Here is a 27,086-nt window from a genome sequence, read left to right as displayed (position 1 = left end):
ATCAACTGTTTAACAGTACAGGCTTACGCCGAATAATATAGAATTAACTTTAACTGATTTGTGTCGGTTTTAGCCTTACCAGACCTTTTGCAAGAACCGGCAGAGACCGCGGTTATCTGATAACGTAAACTGCATAGATTTCCAAGGAAAATCCTTAAAGATCTGAAGTCTTTTCTGATATTTTTTAGTCTGCTGAAGAGGGGCCTATGTAGCCCAAAACCTACACAAACACAGGTGTGCAGTACGTACAACTGAAATCAATTTTTTGATAAACATTGCCAAGTGTCTGTGTACTTAACCTTATGGAGTTTATGAATCAACAGTTAATTAACTCAAAATTTTAAATGATAAATTATGAAAATCAACATCATAATTATTCTGCAAGTTTATTTATTAAATTAAGAAAGCTTCCCTCTTCATTCTTTGAATCTTTTCAAAATTTAATTGGATTTATTCTGAAAAAAATACATCAATTTGCTTAAATTCAAAAAACATACATACAAACATTTATAATTTTTTCTGGTTAAAAATGCCAAAGAGACTTTTCACAGTAGTAAAATCTTAATTTAACTTGATTTTTCGAAAGATAATCGTAAACCGAGTTAAGTCTGAATAATATTTAAGCATGAAAATGGGCGAAGAATCATCTATTACGGCACTCGTGCTACCGATATTAGTTCGTCCGATACTGAAGAAGTTAGAAAGAAAAGATGTCACTGCTGCACAACAGCTAAAATTGGCTATTTCTAAAGTTGAAGCAGCACATACAGGATTTGTATATGATCTTGTCATGGGATTAGTAAGAAGAGCAGAGTTATCAGTAAATATGGCAGAAAGTTAATTAAAGTTACAAGGATCAATTCCAGACACAAACGAATACAAATGTAGTCGTCCCGAGATAGTTTTCAAAAATTGAACAGGAAGTCTTCGTCCTTAAAGAAAATTTTGAGTCGTATTCCAGATGAAATTAATGATCGTAAAACATTTTTGGAAACAATCAAAGAAATGGCAAGTGCAATTAAAAAACTTTTGGATGCTGTAAATGAAGTTTCTGGATATATTCCCTCTCCTACTGGAAAACAGGCATTAGAGCAACGAAAAAGAGAATTTGTGAAGTATTCTAAGCGTTTAAGTAACACATTAAAAGATTTTTTTAGAGAGGGACAAGCTCAAAGTGTATTTGTAAGTGCCATTTATTTGATTCATCAAACTAATCTTATAATGCTAACAGTGAAGAGTAAATGTGATTAAGGATTAAAGATTTCCTTCCAAAGTTCATTAACAGCATGCATCAGAATCCACTGAACAAAAATTCATACAAAGATGAAAGTTACTGTGATATAGCATTAAGAAAAAAAAGAGAGAAAAAGAACCCTTTGATTCATGCAGTATGTAAATGATGTATATAGAATTACAGATAAAATAAAAAGGGATTATGGTAAACTAAGAGGGACAATTCAATTTTGATCATTTCTTTTTAACATTCCAAATATTTTGTTTTATAAAATCTTATTAAGGAATATATAAAATTCTGTGTGTAGATAGATGAAATATAAGGAATTTTATTCTTTGTAGATTAATTATTAACATTTGGTTATGTACAGAGAATACTGAATGTTTTGAAAGGTGAATGAATGAAAACATATGTGATAAATATAAATCCTAATACTTATGTATGAATATTGAAAAAACCTTGAATATAATTCAATGGTCTATATAAACAAAAATAAATATTTAAAATTTTTTTCTGGTTAAAGATACTTGTGTATGTATATGTGACCGGAGGGTCGGAGTCTCTTTGACCCCTCGTCAGGATGTGACACCACCGAGTCTGTCAAGACTCGGAAATCGCGACGCAGAGTTCTTACGTCACGCGAGCGGTCGCGGGTGAGTGGGTATGTTCGCTGTGGAGGTGGAGGTAGGAAAACCGAGGAAGTGATTCACTCGGGACACTGGCTAAGTAACAAGAATAACTTTAATAAAAATGTATAAAAATTTACAGCACGACGCATAGCTAACAAGGACGTATTCCGAGATTCCCGGAGAGAGAGAGTTTACAAACGATTCGCGAGTTGATAAATACCTTGGTTAAGGAGATGTGAGAGTCCCTTGAGCCGCCGGGTATCCACGATCCTAGACGGTATATTTCACAGAGGTTCACAATCCATAGAATAAACAGTCCACAATATAAAACAATCTGCACGGTACTATGTCCACGGTATAAATTCCCGGTCTTCTAGGTGGGGTCGCTTCGGAAGTAGATCGGAAGATTGCGGGAAGGTTTCAGGGTTGGACTCGCGGTGGCTAACCAAACGACGACTGACTGGATTTGTCATCGTTCCCTCGTATTATTTTTCCACTTGGGTTTTTTCCCTGAGGTCAGAATCTCGTTGTTAAGGGTCGGGTGTCCAATACGTGAATTACTTCTGAAAGTTCCGGGTGACATACGCCTAACTAGATGGATCATCCTCAACGAGGAAGCAAGTTCGTGGGAAATAATTTTTATGGTTTTCAACAGATCTTTTGATAAAATGGTGGAGAGAAAAATCGAAAAATTTTGGATTGAACACCTTCGTCCCTCACATATAATTGATAATAAAAAGAAATAAATATCTTTTAAAAAAAAGTGTACAGAATTTAATTTGTACTTCTTAATTTCCGATTAGCTGTATACAAACTTACGGCTTCGACCAGAAGTCACGTTGTATCAATTCAAATATTTTTCTCTGAACGGAGTTAGATAATTGACCGGCATGACTGGATTGTTAACAGGAAAAGTATGATGTACAGGGGGCGAGATACTACTAAAATCAAGAGCATATATTTTAAATTAAATAAATTTTAAATATAATTAAAAATTGCAGCCCGGCATTACAATTATATAAAATTACATTTAGGCTAAAATTTATTCTAAGTAAAATGTCGGAATTTCAAATGAAAATACAAAATCTCGTAAACGTCTAAAGAATTGTAAGATTTATTTGTATAAATATAAAATATTCGAAGATTATTTGTGACAATGCGCGAAGAGCCCCCTATGCTTCCGCACCACTTGACCGAAGGGTTGACATCGCTTTGGCGATGACTACGTCAGGATAGATGACAACTCACAGCAACTAAGACTGTTTTTGGTTTAAGTATGCAAAATAGAATAGTCTAGTGCTTCTCAATTTTTGTGTAAAGGACGTTTTTTCATTTAAACCCTTCACTGATTAGTATTTTTTGTGATCCATCCATAATACCACGCTCAACTATATACGATTGTATTACCACCAAAGGTGGTCATTTTGAATATGTTCTTTAAGAAATCGAATGACATAAGACGTGTGGGTTTTTTCACATTTCGTCATTCTTTTCCGTTTTGACCTTCCGACATTTAATTTAAACAATTTAATTAACCTATTGTCTGCCTCTCACAATCTTATTATATACGAATCAATGAAATTCTGCGAAAATTTAAATCAGCGTAAATTTTGAGCTTTTTTTAGACTTCGAGCAAACTGCTTTATATGGAATCAGCGTTAAGCAAGGCAGCGTTAAGCGCGATCTTGCTTAACGCTCTACTTCCAAAAACAAATAACGGCTTCTGTACAAACTTCCAGTTTGTACAGAAGCCGTTATTTCAATTCAAAATTTTCCCTAAACTGAGATAGCAATAGTCGCGCCAATCAAGAAAAGTATGATGTACGGAGGAAAGACAGTACTAAAAAATTGAGAACATTCACAAAAAATTGCAACTCAGTATTGTGACGATATCACAATAAATAAATGCTTGTTTGTATATTAATTTTATAATAATTTTGTAGACAATGATCTAAACCTCAAAACATTTTGAAATAATTTATTTTATTACCAGTTAACATTCAGAATTTATAAAGATTTATACAGTTGAAAAAAAATCACCTTATCTGAACATACCTGATTTGAAAAAGTTACTTCTAAAATTTAGCTACAAAAATGTTTCCAAATCTTCAAAATTATTTTCTAAATCTACATATATAATACATATTATATAATATACTGTATATAAAGTGCAATGCAATTTTACCAGGGAATTTCAGACTTAAGTATGAGCACGCCGGAATTTGCTGCAGTCTGACGCATTGTACCACTCTAAACGAGCTCGAATTTGTGATTGATCTGTCATTCATTTGACCAAGACCAATGAAAACAAAGCTTACAGCCTTCACCGCAAAATATGAAAAGATGGATCACGATATTCTTCCCCATAACGCGTGTGGAAGTAAGAGACTGTAAAATTTACTTATGGGCAAAGGGCTACAAAAGAAAAAAAACATTAAACAATGAGGTATGTCCAGTAAGGTGTTTCATTCGTCCTCAACTGGAAGCTTTGGCAAAGAGGGTGTAGGTCAGATCGTAATTCTTGAAGCGGCAAAACTGTAGTTCTGTACGACAGTAGTTACGAAATTCGACACTGTGAAATTCATTGTGTGTGTTGATGGCCAGAGATAACTAAATTAGAAAGAAAGGTTTGTCAATTTAAAAATGAATTATAAAACTAACCCTTAAATTACATACCTTATTTGCCAAAATGGTCATAATGAATTTTCCTGGATGAAAAGTCCGCAGTAATTGAGAAAACAATTCATGATGACATTCCTAAATATTAAAGATAACATTCTCAACGTAAAAACCAAATTTAAACAAATATAATGCAATTCTATAATTCAACTGCATCCTCTAGACCTGTGGTTCCCAATTCATGGTCTGCGGAACACAGGTGCTCCGTGAAGCCACTTCAAGTGTTCCACAAAAATTAAAATATACAATTAAAAATTGTTGCAAAAGAAAAATTGATACAATGTACAATAACTTTTGTATGGGAATGTAATCAGTAAACACCAATGACATCATACTAGACAGTGTGCACTCTTGATTTCAAAAAAGTTTGCCACCCCTGCTTTAAAGCTAGTGTACTGTGGAAAGTTGTCAAAGTTTAGTATTCCCTGACTTCAAAAAGATTGAGAACCATGGCTCTATACCAGTGTTTTTCAATTACTGGTCTAGGGACTGATATTTTTCAAACTAGCACTGCATCCACAGAAAAATTTTTGATCATACTGACATTGGCACAGTTAATTACAGATGACATTTAAATAGTAATCTACAATTACATACAGAAACTGTAGATAAGCATAATTCATAGTTGCATATAATTATTGGTCCATGCAAAATTATTCATAATTTTACTGGTCCATGGATAAGAAAAACATTAAAAAACACTGCTGTGACAATCTACAGTAACAAGTCTTGCCAAAACATTTCTCAAATCCTTAACTTTTTTGTAACATCCTAGTTACAAAATGCATTTCGAAACTACACCGTTAGAAAAGTTTAATATTAAGAAATAAAATGTGTGTTTTGGCGAGACTTGTCTTATTGTAGATTTTGTCGATAAGACTGAAGTTGAATTACCTATAATTTATTACAAACCTGAGGAATATTAGTTTCAAAACTCACCTATGAACAAAGTGTTTCTGGTGTGATGTGAATTGTTATGTAATAACCCTACATATAAATAAGATCATTATTAATCATCAATTTTAAATTGATTTCAAAGATTAAACAAAACTTACTCCTTTCAGTAAACCATAGAATATCCACATGGATTAAAGGGAAAATCATCAATAGTCACCCCTGGTAGCAGTTTATCAATTCCTGACTTCTGAGTTGCATCTTTACGCACTCACTTCTCTTGTGAATATTTTCATTATCTTTTGATCTAAATCTTGCATGATAATGTGTTTTTCATTAAGGTATATTTTAAAGGAATTATTATGTCAGTTGAAAAAAATTAATGAAAAGGATATCTCCAAAGTTTGGTCCGGAACTTGAATTCCTCCAAATTGTACAGATGGATTCAATGTATATAGATACCTGTAATAAAATTTAAACTTCATAAATTGAAAATGATTAGATTTTAGTTTTAAGTTTATACTTCAAACAATGAAAGAAGTGCACATGAACATTAGCATTTAAAATTTGCTGCTTCAGTTAAAACCAAAAATATACTTTGGAAGAGTACCAGAATTAAACTTTTAAAATGAGTGTGGTTAATTCAAGAAGAGAGCATATAAGAGGCTGTCCATAAATTACATAAGGTATTTTGGGGTGGGTGGGGTCAAGGATTTCTTACAATTTCTTACTCGGGGGTAGGGGGTAATAGATCTCGTCTTACGTAATATTCTTATTTTTATGTTTTGATCTCGTTGAGTGGTGGAGTTTTGAATTTGACGGTTTCTATTAAGAACGCTTGTTGTACTAAAACTATCAGGTGTGACATGATAAAATAATAACTCTAGCAAACTCACTCTCTAAACATTTTTTTATCATGGGTGAAAGGCCGTGTGGTGGTTTCTGTCTCTTTTTTCTTTTTTATTAGAATAAGTGCACCACTCCTATGGGTATATAACACTAAGAATACATAAACAAAAATACATGATACAAAGTAAACATAAAATCAGTATTCGGCTTTTAGTGAAAACTAAAATGTAAAACTAGAAATTATAAATTATAGTCTTATCTTCCATATTTTTTGAACATAATTGTAAAAAGCATCAAACAGTGGCTTCTGAACAAGCTTATCGAATGGATATGGCCACCTGAAACCAAGCGTAAAGATTTCTAATTTCAGAATAAGTCTATCTTGATAGTAAATTGGACAATGATAGATCATACGGTCGACGGTGTCTAGGTTTTCTGTAGAGCAAAAGCAAGAGGCAGTTTCTGCCCGGTTATACATTGCCAGGTAGCTTCTAAAATTATGCTCAGTAAATAGTGGAGCAGTAGCAAACATTAAATCTCTAAGTGGTGATGAGAACCTGCATTCAACACTAGAAAAATAAAGTCTTGTTATTCTACCAGTTTTACTGCTGAACCATTGTTGATTCCACTTTTGCACAGCATTGTCATGAATATAATTTGTAAGGCTGCTATGTGAGAGAGGGATGTGAGTGTAGTCCAAGTCAGTGTTCTTTGCAGCTGACTCAGGGCTGTTTCACACTATGACCGACTGGTCCAACCTGAACGATCCTATAATCAGACCAACTAGTAGTAGAAGCATTCACATTGAGTACGATTATATGTCGGCGGCCAATTCGTAAGGACCAATCAGAACGGGTGTTAGAAATCGTTTTAAGTTTTTCTAATTTTTAAAAATATTTTTGTAATCTACCTGATTAAACTTTGCAGTTATGATCTTACTTCGTTGATAAATTCTTATGAAAAGTCTAAATAATACCATCTTTTCTCATTATGTCGATAATGTTTTTTAATATATAAATTAAAATCATGTGTTCCCATTTAAAATTTAAGAGGTTATGAAAGAAATAAGGTACAAGGAAAAATTTAAATAAATCAGAAATATATATAAAGTAAAGTTATGTTTGATTGATTTAATAGTTTTCATATATCCAAAGTCTGATTGGTTGTAGTTTCGAAGCTTTCATTGGCTGTAGCTCACTGACTGCTCTGACCCAGCTACAAATATTTAACTTTTTAAATCTGTCCGACTGGAACGACCAGTCAGTTGGCCAACTGCTGTTGCCATGGCAACACGACTTGAAGTCGTACCAGTCGGTCATAGTGTGAACCAGCCCATAGCCTGAAAGTTGGCTTTTTCATTTCCAAGTATGTCAGTATGGCCAGGAAAAAAATATAAAAGTTATCTTATTTTCAAGATTTATAATATGGTGCTGGATATATGTGATATATGTGTAATATGGTACTGGATATATTGCTATTGCAACTGGGATTTAATAGAGCTTTTATGACAGACTGAGAACCACTGTAAACGTTGACAGACAAGGTTTTGTTTGGTAGTGAAGTGGCCCACTGAACAGCTTGGTAGACAGCATTTTCCTCAGCTTGACGGAGGTATGTGGAATGTATCTGTACCTTCTAATATATTTTGGGCAAAATATGTCAGTTTGGAGAAAGATACAGATACTTGAGCCAACATCAAGGGGGCAGATGTGTAGATATTAATCTCTGCATCTGTGTAGATATTTTTGTTTGCATGGTTATCCATGGAGGAAACAGATGACACCAAATGTACCTTGTTTACAGGGTGATGATCAGAGAAAGTAGGGTAATTGCAATTTGGTAGCATAAAAATATTGTTAACAATTAATTATGTATCGACACACACACCAACCTTTATAATGCAGCCTTTTAATTCAAATTTCAAAAAGACTGAAAACGTCTGAAATTGGAATTAAAAGGCTGCATTATAAAGGTTGGTGTGTGTCGATACATAATTAATTGTTAACAATATTTTTATTATCATCATCATCATATGTCATAATATTCATTTTTATATTAATTTTAATTTTGAAATATGAACTTGCCTTCAGATATCAACTGAGTCATAGCAAGCTGTGAACTTTACTTTCACAGGAATAAAATAAAAAACTTCCCCTTTTTACATTTCCTCATACTTTAAAATCAGCAATAATTTATAAAAATATGCAGTATTTGTCTGATTTTAGAATTATTATTATGTAAACAAAAAGTATATCATATCATATTTCCTTTATTAAATCCTGGAATAAAAGGTACTGTTAAAAATAGACCCTGGATTAAAAACATTCCTATTCTTAAACAGCTTCTAGCCTACTTATTATTAAACTGTTATTTTACTGTTTTCTATTTCTCAGGATTTATTGGACTTATCATGTGTTGAGACTTACCTGTATCTCCTTTATTATTCTACTAAATTATACATTAAACTACAAACATCTACATTTTTTTGCAATCCTAAAATATACTGTTTAATTACAGTCCTCTTTAGTAATGTTATATTGGCCAAACAAAATATTAATTTGTCTAACTCACGCAAACCACTGACAAACATAACTGTACACACATACACATTTCATACATCTCCTGTATAACACAGTTAGCTTCCAAAAAGTGCAGTATCTCTGCTATATGAAACAAAGGACTAATACAAAACTTAGGGTTAGGTTCCAAAAGTTAGCAAAAGTATATTCTTTTTCATAAAAAAAATGCTTGTTGAAGCAATCAATAACTAACAATCACAATCAAAAGTGTTGCTTGTTAATATTAATTTTTCTTCACTGCTAAACATCATTGAATGAGGATTTTTTTTGGCGAAACATCATCCGAGCTAATTTATTGTTGACCTTAAATTAAGATGTTACTGATAATTGAGATTTTGTTGTTTTTTTCATAAAATCTGATATTTACATTTGGCTTGTGTTTGCCTATCTTTAATCTTTTTAGTAACTTTGAATTTAATCTATAAAATAAAGCACAAAGTCTTTCAGGTCCTTTTAGAGCACTGTCACAATAACTGGCAACAATAACTGGTTTGTATGAAAGCTTGAATAGGAAGTTAGGATAAGAAAGAAGAAAAATTGTATAATCAGTTTTCATTAAAGAAAACTGAGTGAAAGGCACAAAACATTAAAAATGTCAATATTCCAAAATCCATAGGCAAATATAAGGCCACATGCATGCTTGTTTGAATATCAAAATGCCTTAAAAAGTGTGACTTTTGTCTGGGGATGTTCTTGAACCGTATCATAGGAATGCAGTGTTGTACAAGGGATACCTGTAGTTAAAAACTTAACACATTTAAATTACCTGATATTTGTAGGTGTGCTGTTGACAGCTATTTTTACATGTGTAAACCTAATTACAGTATTTTCATTCTTAAGCTATACTATTATGCCAATATTTAATTACATTAACTTATCATAAATAATCTTAAGAACAGAAGAATTGTGCTATAAGTGATACTTTCCTCATATGTTAAATTATCATCAGCAGTTAATTTTTTTCTTACATGTTTCTTTTCAAAACTCATCATCCTTATTTATTCTTCACGTGTGTGCTTGGTGTAACAATAAAAATTTCTTTAATTTTTTCACACTTGTTACCTGGAAGTTTGTAATTCTTTGGCAAATTCTTATATTACTTGTTCCTTTTTAGCATAATGTATGTAGATTTTAACAACAACAACAACAACCTATTAGATTAAGCTTTCCTGTCCTAATATTGTTTAATAAACATACTTTTTAGTCTACAGACTTATTATTTCACTTAGCAAACATTCAATAACCAGGAAAAATGAATTAACTTAGAGAAACAGATTTATTTTCCAGTATGCATTTTAAGTCTTCTCAACTCCTTCAGCTGGTATTTACATAGAATTGAACTGAAGCTGGTAATCAGCACCCAATATGTGAGGACCCAGACGAGGTCCGAAATCGAAACAAATGCAGAATCCTGTTGTGAAAACAACGATAAATTATATGAGAGAGAGGAAAAAAAAACTCTTGATCAAAACAACGTAACGAAAAATGTAAACAACGAGTCTCGGGACGACGTCAACGCGTGTTAAACGACCTGTTAATGTTTAATCCAAAGGTAGAACTCTGACACACGCACTCGTAGAGGTATAAGTTTGACACAAGTATTCAAAGAAAAAATTTGAACTTAGGAAAACAAATTTCAGGAAAAGGGAAAAATTGGAGAGATAGAAAAATAGCGCGTGATTGTTAGAATTCCAAAATGACATTAATTGCAAACAACGGATTAAATTATGAGTGTAGGTGTTGTGGTTCTATCAACAATCTTGGAGCATAGTCGACAAAGGGTGTCAAATAGACACCTCGAATCGGACCTTTCCCGCGACCCGACATGGTCTCGTTTTGCGCTTGAAAACAAAGGGGAGACCAATCGGGAAGCGAGGAAAGGGACGAGGGACCAATCCGCAAGGTGGATAGTACACGAGAAAAACGTATAAAAACTGGGACTTCAAGGTCAAAAGAGAGTTTTTTCCGGAAGGACGGACATGCCTCTTGTGGGATAAGACAGTGTGTAGTGTCGTCATTCGGAATTTTAAGTGTGTCACCGCCCGCCACCATCGCCAGCGCTACGGCCCCTCTCTTCCGCCCGGGACTGGACAACTCGACAAACCGAACTCGTGCACGTTACGGAAGATCGCTGAGATTTGGATACCATCAAACCGATGTAAGCATGAATTCGTCAAAATAAACGGTTTTCCGCATGTAAACACTTGTCATCATTTGCCTCTTTCGCAACCGCCCACATACACGGGTTCCCTTACGCTCATCCTGACGCGGGATTAATTGTATCCCCCTTTAAAGTCGGCAAACCTTACAAATACCATCAATCAATTTTTGTTAAATCACTAACTTTTCGCCAATCACTTCAAACCAAACTTAATAAAATAAGACTTGAACCAAAACCCACAAATTTGAAAACATTTCAATCTAACTTGAAATGCCTTCAAATGTGTGAATTATAGTTGAAGTTCAATTTTCAAGGAAGCTCACTATTTTGGAAAATATCCCAAGACACCCCAGAAAACAGTCTCTAAAGTAAAAGTGTGTGACTCTCCTCCCCTACTTTCCAATTATCCCTAGGTTACAAAAGTTTTAGCTTACGTACTCCCATATAGAATCAAAACAAAACAATTTCCTTATCCCATTACCCAGGTGTGTCAAACTCATTTAAATAACAGTCCATTAATGCAACTGGTAAGATTCAAGCAGGCCACATCACATTTACAAATTTTCTTAAAATTATAATTTGAAGTGAGAATGCAGGAATATAGATAGGGCAATTAAATCACACTATGTAGTTCAGCAAATTCAACTCAACAATATATAATTGCTATAGTATTGCTTTTATTTAAACATTTATTTCATGTACATATTTATAAAACCAAAATTAATTGTTTTCTTTGGAAACTTGCCAGCATTATCTTCCTCCTACTAGTTTTCCAATATCTGGATTCAAAGACTGAGAACAATCAATCTTCATTGTGACAGATAGATGTTTATCAGTTAATGTTGATCTGCAAGCCATTTTATTTAATTTTAGAGCATCATAAAAAATCACATCAGAGGTCACAGAAGCCCTCCAGTTTGACACACCTGCCATCCTAGCTGCCTTAAAATAGAGGCAGTTGGTATCGACCAAGTACAATCTTTCATTGTTCCAATTATATCTAACTGAAACTAGATAATTAAAAACAAATACAGAACTTGAAATAAAATTTTCGCTTAGGTCATAATTCTCCCCATTGGATATTATAAAAGTGATAATGGCAATCTGATAAGATCATCTTTAAAAAGGAAAATAAATCAAAGCAAGATATATATATATCATAAGCTATTTATTTAACTTAACCACTCGGAAATTTTACGAACACAAATGATTAAAGTGAAATCATACCAAGTGTTTAGAGTCCCTCAATTTTAATATTCCGAAAGTTTTAATTATTAAAAGACGCAGATTAGTTTACATAACAAAATAAACTAGAAAGTTTGAAAAATTTTAATAAAAAATTAACCTATAATTTTAGTTTAAAATACAGGTTTTAAACATGTCAATACAATTTCAAAATTACCTAATTTAAATAAATTCGTAAAATTAAATATTTCAAAATGATATCCTCACCAACAATCTCTATTCACTTTTCCAAGACAGTATGCTGCTCCATCTGAAAATTTTAATAATTAAAATTAAATCAATCTTTCTTCAAAATAATTTTACAGTATTAGAACTTTCAATTAATAAAGAACTTCATTATTTGCATTCATACATCTAATACATGTTACAATGTTATATCAATGAGAAACCTTAAAAATCAGTTCAAAATTTACTTAATTATTTGTATAAATTAAGTGTTCCCATTCAATATGAATAAAAAATTTAATTTTTATTCAAACAGTGATTTTTTGTAATTTAAATTGTCAATAATTTATTACATTTTGTAAAAATCTAGTACAATATAGAACCAAATATCTGGCAAGCTTGGGAACTGAAGTGGTCTTGATTTCTGGACACAGACTAAAAATGTTAAATACACTAAAATTTTTAGAAAGGCTACCGATAAATTAATGTATTTATAGAAACTCATTATATGTTACCATAATTCATTATTCATGCTTACAGTAAACAAGTTCATCTATTTCATCAATGCTGCTCAGATCATTTCACAATCTCATTTGAAATAGTTTTATGTTAACTCTGACCTTAAAGCATTAAGATTGTTTTAGTGTCTTTCTGTGAATTGGATGAAATTAAAGAAATAATTGTTTCCATCTTCATATGAAAATTGAGTTATATTAATTTAATATTATGTTATTATTAAAATATGAGAAAATTCATCTAAATTGAATCTTTATTTAAATGTAAAATAAATGGTGTATTGGCGTAGGGCAGTGTTTTTCAGTGCCCTACGCCAGTTGCTGCAGTGCCGCAGCACCATGCTTCGGGTGTCGCAAAGTTTAAGACCTTTAGGCATTTCCTTGGAAATTTACTTAAGTGTAGTTCAAGATAACTCATTGTCAGTATTTCGACAAAATTCAAATGGACTTGAATTTTGATTTTGAACACGTAGAAACAGTATTTTTGCATTAAAATGCTACTTAAAACTGTCAATTTTTAAAATTTTTCTTCCTAAGTAGGGAGTCCCCTCCCCGAACCCCACCCCAGCATTGCACATAATATTCGTTTTCGCAAAAAATTCATCTGCCCCATTAGCCCCCTTATTCAGATTCTAGATCTGCCACCGGTCGAGGGTGCCACGATTTTTATCTTTCAATCAGGGGTGCCACTCAATGAAAAAAGGTTGAAAAACACTGGCGTGGGGTCTAGAAGTAATGGTGTCTGCATCAATAAAATAAATTCTCCCATGATAGCAATTGAGGGAAACAAAACATGAAGCTTGCATTAAGCCCTCTCAAATTTTTATCATTAATAATGAAACTGTTAAACCAGTAGTCACATAGAACCATAGAGAAAATTCTCTAATTGTAAATCATTATTAACACACAAAAATTATACACCAGAGAGTTGACAGAGTTTATGCATCAAAGCAGCACAATTTCCAGTTTAACATTAGAAAACACTCCAGAATATCATTTCAAAGTGATTTACAATGATATCTATATATTTCTTCAGTATTTGATTACATAGATAATTTTTTACCTTTAAATAATTCATCCAATACTTCAACCTGTAAAAAAAAAAAAATTATATTTAGAATGCGGTCTATTTGTTAAAATTTATAAAAAGTACATTTCCTCACCTCATCTTCAAAACTGGTATGTGGTTTATCTTGTAATTCTGGTCTCATAAAATTTTTTCTGGAATAAAATATATCCTGAAAATAAAAATACATATCCATATAAAATAAATAAAATACATTCATTATGTAATTTTTTAAAACTAATTTATAAAAAATTTTACAATATGCATACCAACACATGATCAAAACCTGCAAATTCTCTCACTAGAAACAGAAGTGGTTTAATTGCACGGAGGAGAGTTGTTGAACCGCATGTTTTCAGAATAAAACGGTTTTTGGATATGAACATGCTGCTCTCACTGGAAAAAAAAAACAAAACTTCATATTAAATTTATAATTTTGTATGTTGAAACCAGGCTGAACGCCGTAGGGTTGGTGCAAAGACTGCACTCTAATTGTAAGTAACAGCTCCACACTCCACTACGTGCCAGCACCAGCTTTTGTATTTAAATGCTAAAGGATCTCCGAAGACAGAAAATTTGTTTATTTTTGCTACCATAATCAGTCTTTCTGAGCTAAGTGCATAATATATTTAAAAATTAATATTAAAAATAAAAAGTTCATATAATATAAAAATTAAAATATACTAATATTTAATAGATTAAAATAAATTAAAGTTTTAATATATTGCAGAAATTAACATAAAATTACAACTAATAATTAAGTAAATTCTGGTTTAATGTTAACAAGCAGGGGTCGGAAAGTGCGGCTTGCGAGCCACATGTGGCTCTTTGCATAGACGTTTGCGGCTCTTCGGACAAACTCCAATCTCACCTCATCTCAAGCAAGCCTTATAATTTATGAGTTTATGAGATAGAGCCGCCGAACAAACTTCAACTCATATGGCATACTCTCTACCATTCTTTAGCCTGTCTGCACATGACCACTCGCGTTGATCAATATGAATTGCATGCGAGTGGTAGCATTTAAAGCATATCGATAAGTGGCGTGCCGTCATTGGAAGCGGTGGAAGCGCCGCTTCCACCTTCCAATGACCTTCCTTTGTAGTTTCTAAAATATAAATTTTTATATTTTAACGTACAGTACTTTGAATTAATTAAAATTAATATTTTATTATAACTGCATTATGTATCTTATTACAAATTTCTATACTACATGTGAAAAAAACGATAAGATTGCTATTGTATATTCGAATATCAGTGGCAGAATGGAAGCGCTTACGAGACAGCTTCCACGGCGAGAATAACTGTGGTGTAAAGCAGTCAGAAGGCATTTGCGCATGCGCTTTACAGAGCACCAACCTCAGCTGGTTTAGCTGGTGGAAGCTACACACGTGTAACGCTTCCAACGATTCTATCACTTAGCCACTGGGTAGGGAGCTATCTGACTAAGTGAATTGTTTAAGATTTAAAAAGTAAAGATTATTCAATGTTAATTTTATGTACTTTTTTCGCAAAGTTATATTTCATTATAATTTTCTTTTAATTATACAAGTATACCTCGTCTAGCGGCCGGATGGCCGAGCGGTCAAGGTGGCAGCTTAACAGCTCTGGGGGACCCGGGATCGAATCCGAACGGGTCGAATAATCCCCAGGAATTTTTCGGGGGGTGGTCCGTTCGGATATGTCGGGCCCCGTCCCTCACCACCCGGTCGCCCCATTGTGGGCCTGGTCGAACCCATAATGGGCCTACTAAAAAAGGCCCTCTTAGTGCCCACAGGGCGGAAAGAGTTAAAAAAAAAAAAAAGTATACCTCGTCTTACGTCGGTAATTGGTTCCAGGAGAAACGACGTAAATCGAATTTACTTGTGTAGTTACGACGTAAGTCGTAGTTTCGACTTACGTCGTAACTAAACGCCAATAATGAGCACTTAAAGACCGCTAAATAAGACGACAGCACAGAAACACAGATGTTTTCATTGTTCGTTCCCTAGGATTTATGATGATTATATGTACTGTACATTTACTGTAAATGTACATATTTTAATATGATTTATGTGCTTTCAACGCTTTTCTGGTGATATTACGACTTCAATGTTTATGGCGGACGGATTTAAAGTCAAATAAACTGACTTAAACTTGATTTTTATTTTTCCATATACTTTTTTGACAAACGACGTATAATCGGGAACGACGTAACTCGAGGTATACCTGTACTGTAATTATGTTGACAGATTTTCAGACATAAAATCTTTAGAATTTTTATCACTTTTAGATGATTGATAATTTTAATATTACGAATAACAATTCCGAGCGTGTTTTAATTCTATAAATTAAGTAAATTTTACTGAGAAATTTTTTGATTTATCTAAATTACGTAGCGAATCGCAATATTTATACAAGTAGAACCTCCATTATCCGGACTTTCGATTATCCGGATTGTTCAACAAACAAAAATTGTACGAATTTGCTGATTTGCACTTGGCAAATTGCGACACTGTTTATGTACGTACGTGATGGAATGCATGGAACAAAATTTTGAAAAGACCATTAGTAAATTCCAGTAACAGTAGAAAGTGGTATAGGAGACATTGCGGAAGCAATAGCACAAATTTCAATATGTGCAGAATGTGACGAAGAAGATGTAACCGAGTGGTTAAATTGCGATGCAAACGATCCTGGATTCCAAATTTTGAATGATGAGAAAATAATTAAAGAAATATCTGCCTCAGATAAACAAGATCGAGAAGACGAAGAGATTTTCGAAGTAAGAGATATTGGTCCTACACATTCTGAAGCTTTTCAGTGCTTAGATGTCGCCACGAAGTGGTTTGAGAGCTAAGAAGAGTGTAACTCAGGACAACTTATATGTCTTAAAAGTATTCGCGATTTAGTAGCTTCAAAAAGAACAGCTAGCTTTAAACAAAAATCGTTAATTGAATTTCTTAATAAAAAATAATTTAATATTGAAGCTATATGTAAATCTAGACAAATAAAAATTATTCATACTATATGCCAGGGGTGGGCAAGCAAGAGTTCAGTGGGAGCCAAAATGTAGGTTTTGCAAAATGCATGGGAGCCGCAGTTCTGTACTGTCGTGGTGGATAGTATGGTAAGGCGCGCGATTTTATTATATAATATAAATATAATATAAAACAAATATTTAATTTTTTTAACAAACATCTTTTCATAAAATTATAAAAATAAAATTGTAAAAACAATAATAAAAAAACAGAAATTAACACTCAGCAAGAGCCGCATGTAACTCAAAAAGAACCGCATTTGCCCATGTCTGCTATATGCACTGTCAATTATTATTTTTTCGATTATCCGGATTTTTCCTTATCCAGACTACCTTCATCCCCAATTAGTTCGGATAATAGAGGTTCTACAGTATTCGTGTCCGGACTATATCGACAAGTAACTCTTAGACATAAAACATATTATAATTAATGTCGATCCGAACAAAGACGTACTAAAAGAATTATATGATTTAACATCATTAATATTTACGGTACCATCTACCGGTGGGTCTGCTGAGCGCAGTTTTTCGACCACGAAGCAAATTCATACATTGGCCAGGAACACTCGGTCGGAGGAAAAATTGTCGTCGCTAGCGTTGCTTTCGATAGAAAAAGAGCTTTTTAAATACGTCGATGGAGTCGACAACCAGCGACTTTTATGATAAAGTAATTAACGACTTTGCGGAAAAAAATCGCCGAATACAGTTATATTATAAAAAATTAAAAAAAAGTTTTTCTATCATTGTTTGTATCATATCAATTTGTATTACGTATGTATTATTTGTATTTTAGAACTAAAATACATAAATTGTTTATTTTTGTCATTTCCAGTATTTGTTTAAAACTTTTATGGAAATGTCATGTACCGGGCAGGTCTGACCCGTCACAAAAGACGCGAAAAAACGGTTAATTTAGAGAAAAATTTATTAGTTTAAAAAACATAGGAAAAAGTCGTTTGTAGTCGGACACCCATTGTTTATATCAAACTGCCAGGTAGAAACCATAAATCGCGGAAGGAAGTCGTCCTACGATCAGTGGAAGATCGAATTCGTCTTCGATTTTGTCTTTTCTCCCGTCCAGGTAAGTCTCGTTACGTTTAGTAACCAGGGACCAACCACTCGGGAAGCGTGATTGAGGGAGAATGACCAATCAGAATAAACGAAAGAAAGAACGGAGATTATATCAATCTCCGACAATCGAGGACACCTGGCACTCGGTTAACGTTCCGAATAACCAAAACGTCGTGTGTCAACGCGCAAAAAAAAAAAAAAAAAAAACAATTTCTCGTCTATTGTGCCAACCTGTAACCCGTGCCACTTCTGGCTTAGACCGTGTCCCGACGCCAACAGAGGAAGTCTCCCCGTGCCCTACAGACTTGTCAACGCCACTGTCCCGGGGCCGCCTTCGATCGACCATCGAAGAACCACATCGACGCCCAGGATGTCCGAACGGCTGATTGTCCTAAAGAAAACTATTTTGTGCATAGTATATGTTTATTTTATGTTTCTTTTTTGTCGGTTTTGTCAGATACGTCTCTTCCGCCATCACGTACGTACGAATGAACCCTAGGCCATCACTGACGCGCAATTAACTGATTGCCCCTGGAAGTCGCCTTCTTACAGAAACACAGTTTCCCTATCATCAAATGTCACGGCAGGCCACTGATCTATACAACTTCCCGGCATTTTCACCATTGACGATTTTAAAATCAAAATGTTGGTCAAACCTGAAAAACGTTAAAGATTCCATGCATTCTGCAGTATCAAATATTCAGCCGATTTAATTCTTTATGTAAAAATGTTAGCATGCAAATTTGGTTTTGTTTCAATAAATGGTAAAATAATATGCATATCAACGAATTGTTTTGTGATACATCCAGCATACCTATTATTTTAGTCAGGGATGGGCAACCCGCGGCCCTCGGGCCGCATGCGGCCCGCAGTAATATTTTTTGCGGCCCGCGTGGCATAAGGTATGAATAAATATATCAATTTCCCAGCTTAATGAGATATTCGACAAAAACTCAAACGTTATTTTCTACAACTTATATTTGTGAAAAGTTTTTCCGCAATGAATTTAGTAAAAATTAAAACAAGAAACCAGCTAACAGACACATCGAAACTAATTTAAAACTAGCAGTGACTGATATTTAACCAAATATTTCCGATATATTACGTTTAGATCGGTGCCAGAAGCTATATTAAGTATACCTATGCTAATTTATAATTATATATGAATAAAGAATTGTGATTTACCGACAGTTTCCCCCCCCTCTTTTCTCTTGTGTGCGGCCTGCGTCAGTTCAAAAGTTTTGAAATGCGGCCCTTACGTAGAAAAATTGTTTTGTGATACATCCAGCATACCTATTATTTTGTCAATGCAAATATGCTATAGTTAAGTGAGCAAGTTCATTTACAATCCATATTTTAGAATCAGCGAAAAAGGGTTTTGAACTTCGTTACTTAAAATTTATTTTTTTATTGATCTATAAATTGGTGATTTTATATTGGCGTGTTAATAAAATTGTTCTATTCAAAAATTGATTCTGCAATCAAATATTGTAAGCACAGATAAAACTGGAGACGTCTAGTCACCCTAACTACGATATTAATATAGCTCTGTAATTACGTGTATACCTTGAAATATGGTGTTCAGACATTCGGTTTCACACTATCGTACGACAAAATCTTGCACATTTTAGTTACAAAATCTTACCCATGTACATAACAAGGGAAAATATTGTAATGGTGTCGAATTTGATCTTTCGGATTTTTTGCAAATCTCCACGTTTTGAGAACTGAACTAAAAAAAAAGGTAAAAAAAATTCCGTGGATGTGTGTTTGATTCTATTTCCTTTAATATCTCAGGATGAGGTAAAGATTAAAATATGAAATTGAGCACAGTAACTTGTATACAGTATAAGGAACATTGATGATATTTTGGTGGTACAGGTCGAGACTTGGGGAGATTTTTTTTAAACTTTCCTCCCTGTGGGCACTAAGGGCTTCTTTTAGCAATCCCCATTATGGGTTCAGTCAGGCCCACAATGGGGCGGCTGAGCGAAAAATATCCGTACGGACCACCCCCGAAAAATTCTTGGGGATTTTTCCACCCGTCCTGCTCGATCCCGTGTCCCCAGAGCGGCAGTCTGCCACCTTGACCGCTCGGCCATCCGGCCGTAGGACGTGGGTGGATAGTGAGGGGGTCAGACAATTAAGATTTTACTCGTTAGCATTCACATCTTTAAAAAAATAAAGACCCACTGTCCTTAAAATCAAGCTTTTGCCATTTTATTATAATTAATAATTTAAAAGTTTTATAACAAAACCTCATAACAGATGGCACCACACACAATTTTATTTATTATGATTAATATGTTAATATTTTCAATACCTTGCGGGGTTTAAAACAAAAATGTAAGTAAATCGTTAAGTAAATCGTAAAGGCTTGGCAACAAACCCACCAGGGGTCGAGTGGATAAAACCACTAAGCACTGGTAGTTGGTCGTGCTCGCCGTGCTGGCCACGTGTTTTCCGGGTTTTCACGTCAGTAAAGCTAAGTCAAATGAGCGCATTTCCGACGAAACAAAACCTATCGGGAGGCAAACCCTCTCAGAAATGTCCACGTGTCGCGTTGCCGAAACCAAATAAGGCCAAGCCTACCAATCTGTTAGAGCCCTTTTTTTTTAGTTTAGAGCACGTTTTCGTTTACTGAATAATATTGAATACGGCCCGCGTTTGTTATACATCTATTTGACTAGCCCTTTGCTGCATTTGAAGTTGAAATTTCCCCCCCCGACCGATTCGAGTTAACCAAGTTCCACCGTATTTATTTCGAACATGTTTACGTTGTTTTCAGTAATGTTTTTATATAATTCTTAAAATACTGCATTATCAGTTTATTTGTGTTAATTTATATTATTTATCATTTCATTCGGTTTTTGAAATTTTAAGATTTGCTTATATTCGAAAAAAGTTTTTAATTTAATGTTTACTGATAGATGACGTAATATATGATTTTTAATGTCACACATACTGCAGACGTTCGATGTTAATTTGAAAAAATGCATGAAAATACGTAACAATAAGATGTTAAAATGCTAGAAATTGACTTTACACCATTAATTTTAAGAAAACTGATTTATAAATAAATGATAGTTGATTCCCAATTGTTTTAAAACACACACAAACCTTTGAGAAAAGAAAGATTGGAGAGATGCACAAATTTAATCATTTGAAATTTAATTTTCCATCTAGTAGTTTAAACTTAAAAATTTACATTTAATCGGGTTAAAATTTTTTGGAACTTATAGCCAGTTTGATGTTTTCCAGGAATGGTCTATATTAATTTATACTAAAATATTTGAAAAGCAGCTAAATTTTAGATTTATCAGAACTATTTTAAAATTTTATGATTAACAATATGATCTTATCGAGAATCTTACAAAAAAAAAAGGAGCAATTATTTATTGGTATCAATGCGGTGCTTCAGCGACTAAACACTCCCTAGATACTTTCCTAAATGTTATCTTCATAGAATATGTTTCTTGTTTTATATTTATGAATATTGGAGTTTTACTAGTTTTTGATCAAATATTTGATATGTTATCAAAATAATTTTTCATGTTCTAGAGGTTTGATGATAATTTCAGTATTAGTTTTCATTAAATTTAATTTATGTTTTAACTTATTTTTACAAACGAGACAAGTCGCTCTTAAAATTTATTAGACGAATCACCATTTACACTGATGTTCCAGAACAATTTTATAGACAGCCGGACCTTCCTTTTTAGGCTACTCAACTGCCTACTCTTTAAAAAGTTCCTTTAAAAAACACAGAAAAACCAATAAAGTTAAAAAATCTTTAAAATTGGTATGGTAATCTTACGACATCTTCTTTAGGTCATCCTTATCCCGTCGAGATCTCGGCTCCTTTTATCCACTGAGAATTAGCGCTGTTTAATGTAGATTACGCCGATATATCCCTCTGGTGACGAATTTAAATTTAAATTTAAATTCGTTAAATTTAAATTTAAATTCGTCACCAGAGGGATATATCGGCGTAATCTACATTAAACAGCGCTAATTCTCAGTGGATAAAAGGAGCCGAGATCTCGACGGGATAAGGATGACCTAAAGAAGATGTCGTAAGATTACCATACCAATTTTAAAGATTTTTTAACTTTATTGGTTTTTCTGTGTTTTTTAAAGGAACTTTTTAAAGAGTAGGCAGTTGAGTAGCCTAAAAAGGAAGGTCCGGCTGTCTATAAAATTGTTCTGGAACATCAGTGTAAATGGTGATCGTCTAATAAATTTTAGAGCGACTTGTCTCTTGTTTGTAAAAAATTAATTTATGTTCTTAACTTGTTTTTAACTTAAAGAATCACTGTCCAGTATAAATTACATGTAGTGAATATAACTGTCACTATATATATTCTATATATACTCTAAATTCCAGAACATGAAATAAGATTCAGTGGCAAAGAACATTTTAAAGTTAATACAGTCAAACCTGTTTTTATGCGCTCTTTTTATGTGCGATTTTTATTTGTGCGATTTTTTTAATGCGAATTTTTAATTTGTGCGGTATAGTTGGCGACTAGTCTCGTGCGATTCGTCATGTCTTACGTTGACTTATTATAGCTAAATAAACTTATTATAGCATAAATGCACTTATTATAGTAATATTATTGCATGAATATGCGAAAAATGAAATAATTTACTTTTTAAGTCAACAAAACACCACCTGGACAAAAATATGTAAAACAGACGATAGACCAGACGATGCAGTCAAGTGCTGACATCTGTTGTCAATAAATTCTATTTCGTACGGTTTTCAGTTATTTTCTATGTGAGACTTTTTTTATGCGGTCCCTGTTGACCGCATAAAAAAAATATATTTTAATTGTTTCGCGAAAACTATTATTTACAGCCATTCGTGAAGTTTCGTGAGATTTTTTTTAATGCGTTTTTTTTAATGCGGTCCCTATCCCCCGCATAAAAACAGGTTTGACTGTATTTCTTTTGTTGTATGCGATTCTTTAATTAGCAACATTAAAAAAAGATCTGAGTGATATAAAACTATTAGCAATAAACTTAAAACAATTTTTTATGACAGTGATGTTAGTGACTCTTCAATAGAGGAATTAAAATGTTATGAACAACATTTAAACCTAGCAGAACTGAAAAATGAAGTAGTACAATTTAAGACTTTTATAAGTAAAGAAAATATTATTTCGCCTGTATCCGTGGGGTCATTTATTCGGGAAAATTAAATTATGTTAATATTATTTTGACATTCCCTAATTATGAGAATTTATTTAACCCTTCCAATAAGCAGTGCAAGCGGTGAAAGATCATTTTCAGTAATGGCCAGAATAAAAAATTTTTTAGGATCCACGTTAGGCCAACGAAAATTAAATAGTTTATCATTACTTTTATTTAATAACTCTTTTCTATATACTCTATTAATTATGACAAACTAATTGACGAGTTTGCAGAATTAAAAGTGAGAAAAAAGGCAATATAACTAATCAATCTGGGTATGTTTGTTTAAGTATTATTGTTTGTTTTAATAAATTATGTTTATTTAATTTTTGTACATGTATATTATTTTTTTCCTTTTTTTTCTTGGAATCCGATAATTAAATAGAACTACATACTATATGCTTTAAAACCAAACTACCAAACGCAAAGTATGTGTCGTGACTGAAAAATAGGCCCGGAATTACAATGTTGCCTAGGGCCCGCATTAGCCTTAGTTCATAAACCACCCTTAAATTCACCTAAATGGGGTTAAAATCCCAATGGTCAACGAAGCAAAATTTTTGGGTGTCGTGTTTGACCATAAATTGACGTTCTTACCACACTTGCGCAATTTGAAGAGTAGATGTTTAAAAGCTGTAAACGTTTTAAAGGTATTATGCTGCTCATTCTGGGGAGCAGACAAATGTTCAATGCTCAGAATATATAGAGCCCTTGTTCGCTCTAAGCTTGATTATGGATGCATTGTGTATGGCTCTGCGCGAGAATCTACTCTTTGGATGCTGGATCCAATCCACCATGAAGCATTGCGTTTGTGCACTAGTGCGTTTCGAACTTCTCCTGTTTAAAGTTTGTACATAGATGCTTATGAGCCTCCACTATCTCTCAGGAGAGAGCAGTTGTCTTTGTTCTATTACGTTAAACAGAAATCTCTGGCTAAACCTTCAGTTTATTGTAGAGTATCAGATACTCAGCTGAAAAGATTATTTGCAGCTCGCCCAAATAGTGTTCCTTACATTTGATATAAGAATGGAGAATATAAGCAGCACGATTGACCTGGACACAAGCAACATCTCACAGGTTGAGGTTAATAGAATTTCACGTTGGTTAACCCCAGTGATTAATGTGGATTTAAGCTTAAAACAATTCCCCAAAGAAACCACACCTGACTACGTCTATAGACAGCACTTTGCAGAAATTCAACATCAGGAGAGGAATTTAATTCCTATTTATACTGATGGATCGAAATCGATGATACGTTGGCTCAGCCTTCGTCTGCCTGAATGAAATTGTGGCAGAACAAATAGCTCGATTTCTTCCATTTTTACTGCGGAGTTGCAGGCTATTTATTTAGCCCTGAAGTATATAAATAGGAAAGGTCATCGTTGCTGCGTGATTTACACTGACTCAGTTAGTGCATTTCAGGCTGTGATCTCATGTGAACCTAGTTCTCACTCCATAGTGATTAAAATTCGTAAACTGATTTGTCATCTTATTGTGATTAATTTTCTGTAAAATTTTGTTGGGTCCCAGGCCACGTGGGTATAAGGGGAAATTAAGAAGCTGATGCAGCTGCAAAGCAGTGGCGTGCCGTAAACATGTGATGATAGGGAAGCTGTGTTTCTGTAAAAAGCCGACTTCCACGGGCAATCGGTTAATTGCGCGTCAGTAATGGTCTAGGGTCCATTCGTATGTGCGTGGTGGCGGAAGAGACAAAGACGACAAGTATCCGACAAAAACCGTTTATTTTAACATAAATAAACACACACTATGTACGAAATTGTTTGCTTTAGGACAATCAACTGTTCGGACGTCCTGGGCATCGATGTGGTTCTTCGATGGTCGATCGAAGGTGGCCTCGGGACAGTGGCGTCGACAAGTCTGTAAGGCACGGGGAGACTTCGTCGAGTAAGTCCGGAGTGGCACGGGTTACAGGTTGGCACAATAGACGAGAAATTGTTTTTTTTTTTTTTTTTTTTTTGCGCATTTACACACGACGTTTTGGTTATTCAGAACGTTAACCGAGTGTCAGGTGTCCTCGATTGTCGGAGAGTATATCAATCTCCGTTCTTTCTTTCATCCATTTCAATTGGTCGTTCCCCTGAATCACGCTTCCCGAGTGGTTAATCCCTCGTTACTAAACGTAACGAGACTCTTACCTGGAGTGCGAGAAAAGTCAAAATCGAAGACGAATTCGACCTTCCACCGATCATAGGAGGACTTCCTTCCGCGATTTATGGTTTCTACCTGGCAGTTTGATATAAACAAAGGTAAAAAGTCGTTTGTAGTCGGACACCCAATGTTTTTTTAAACTAATACATTTTTCTCTAAATTATCTGTTTTTTCGCGTCTTTCGTGACGGGTCAGACCCGTCCGGTACCTCACATTTCCGTAAAAGTTTTAAAAAAATACTGGAAATGATAAAAATAAACAATTTATGTATTTTAGTTCTAAAATACAAATAATACATACATGATACAAATTGATACGATACAAACAATGACAGAAAAACTTGTTTTATTAATTTTTTATAAACTAACTCTATTCGGCGATTTTTTCCGCCAAGTCGTTAATTACTTTATCATAAAAGTCGCTGGTCGTCGACTCCATCGACGTATTTAAAAGCTCTTTTTCTATCGAAAGCAACGCTAGCGACCACAATTTTTCCTCCTACCGAGTGTTCCTGGCCAATGTATGAATTCCCTTCGTGGTCGAAAAACTGCGCTCAACAGAGGCACTGGTAGATGGTACCATAAAAATAAATGATATTAAATCATATTATTCTTTTAGTACGTCTTTGTTCGAATCGACATTAATTATATGTTTTATGTCTAAGAGTTACTTGTTAATATAGTCCGGCCACGAATATAAATATTGCGATTCGCTACGTAATTTAGATAAATCAAAAAATTTTATGAAAATTTTACTTAATTTATAGAATTAAAACACGCTTGAAAAAATTGTTTTTCATAATATTAAAATTATTAACATCTAAAAGTGATAAAAATTCTAAAGATTTTATATCTGAAAATCTGTCAATATAATTACAGTATAATTAAAAGAAAATTATAAACAAATATAACTGTTAATTTTTATGTACTTTAATTCGCAATGAATAATCTTTACTTTTTAAATCTTAAACAATTCACTCAGTCAGATAGCTCCCTACCCAGTGGCTAAGGGTCGTTGGAAGCTACACACGTGTAGCTTCCACCAGCTAAACCGACTGAGGTTGGTGCTCTGTAAAGCGCATGCGCCAATGCCCTCTGGCTGCTTTACACCATTCAGTTATTCTCGCCTTGAAAGCTGTCTCGTAAGCGCTTCCATTCCGCCACTGACATTCGAATATACAATAGCAATCTTATCGTTTTTTTCACATGTAGTATAGACATTTGTAATAAGATACATAATGCAGTTATAATAAAATATTAATTTTAATTAATTCAAAGTACGTTAAAATATGAAAATTTATATTTTAGAAAATACAAGGGAAGCGGCGCTTCCATCGCTTCCAATGACGGCACACCACTGTTAAACAGAAATTCTAACTTAAATATTTAAAATTCGAAATTCTACATTAAAAATTCTATTATTTCCGTAAAATTTCAAATATTTACCATACCTTTTTCTATAATTTGGACAAACCACAGTAGATTAATAGTAAAAATTTGCAAAAAAAACCAAAAAAAAAAGTGAACGAGACGATATAAAGCGTTGGTAAAACTTTACAGTTGTATTGGATTTTACAGCTCTATATCAAATGTGCAGTGAAGTCGGGTTAAATTAC

The 27,086-nt window shown here is 33.6% G+C and overlaps 1 protein-coding gene, 1 long non-coding RNA gene and 1 pseudogene across 2 annotated transcripts; 1 reads left to right on the top strand and 2 right to left on the bottom strand.

Moving 5' to 3' along the window:
* The first annotated feature begins 535 nt into the window (after positions 1-535).
* On the top strand, positions 536-1,359 carry LOC136980858 (programmed cell death protein 10 pseudogene; annotated as a pseudogene).
* Positions 1,360-4,225: 2,866 nt separating this feature from the next.
* On the bottom strand, positions 4,226-5,529 carry LOC136980857 (uncharacterized). Its single transcript, XR_010881613.1, has 3 exons — positions 5,455-5,529; positions 4,540-4,620; positions 4,226-4,473 (listed from the first exon to the last, which is right to left on the bottom strand). It is a non-coding gene; the product is annotated as an uncharacterized lncRNA (long non-coding RNA).
* A 114-nt stretch (positions 5,530-5,643) lies between these two features.
* On the bottom strand, positions 5,644-14,759 carry LOC136980856 (S-adenosylmethionine decarboxylase proenzyme-like). Its single transcript, XM_067277058.1, has 6 exons — positions 14,286-14,759; positions 14,114-14,188; positions 14,014-14,041; positions 12,478-12,520; positions 5,832-5,898; positions 5,644-5,762 (listed from the first exon to the last, which is right to left on the bottom strand). Exons 1-6 carry the CDS (start codon positions 14,400-14,402, stop codon positions 5,700-5,702), a joined length of 393 nt encoding a protein of 130 aa, XP_067133159.1. The 5' UTR covers positions 14,403-14,759; the 3' UTR covers positions 5,644-5,699.
* Between the last annotated feature and the right edge of the window lie 12,327 nt (positions 14,760-27,086).

Source organism: Centruroides vittatus, unplaced genomic scaffold (genome assembly GCF_030686945.1).
Source record: "Centruroides vittatus isolate TY-2023 unplaced genomic scaffold, ASM3068694v2 contig_727, whole genome shotgun sequence".
NCBI classification, from domain to species: domain Eukaryota; kingdom Metazoa; phylum Arthropoda; class Arachnida; order Scorpiones; family Buthidae; genus Centruroides; species Centruroides vittatus.
Note: the sequence above shows the minus strand (reverse complement) of the source record. Positions and strands in the feature narration are given on the sequence as shown.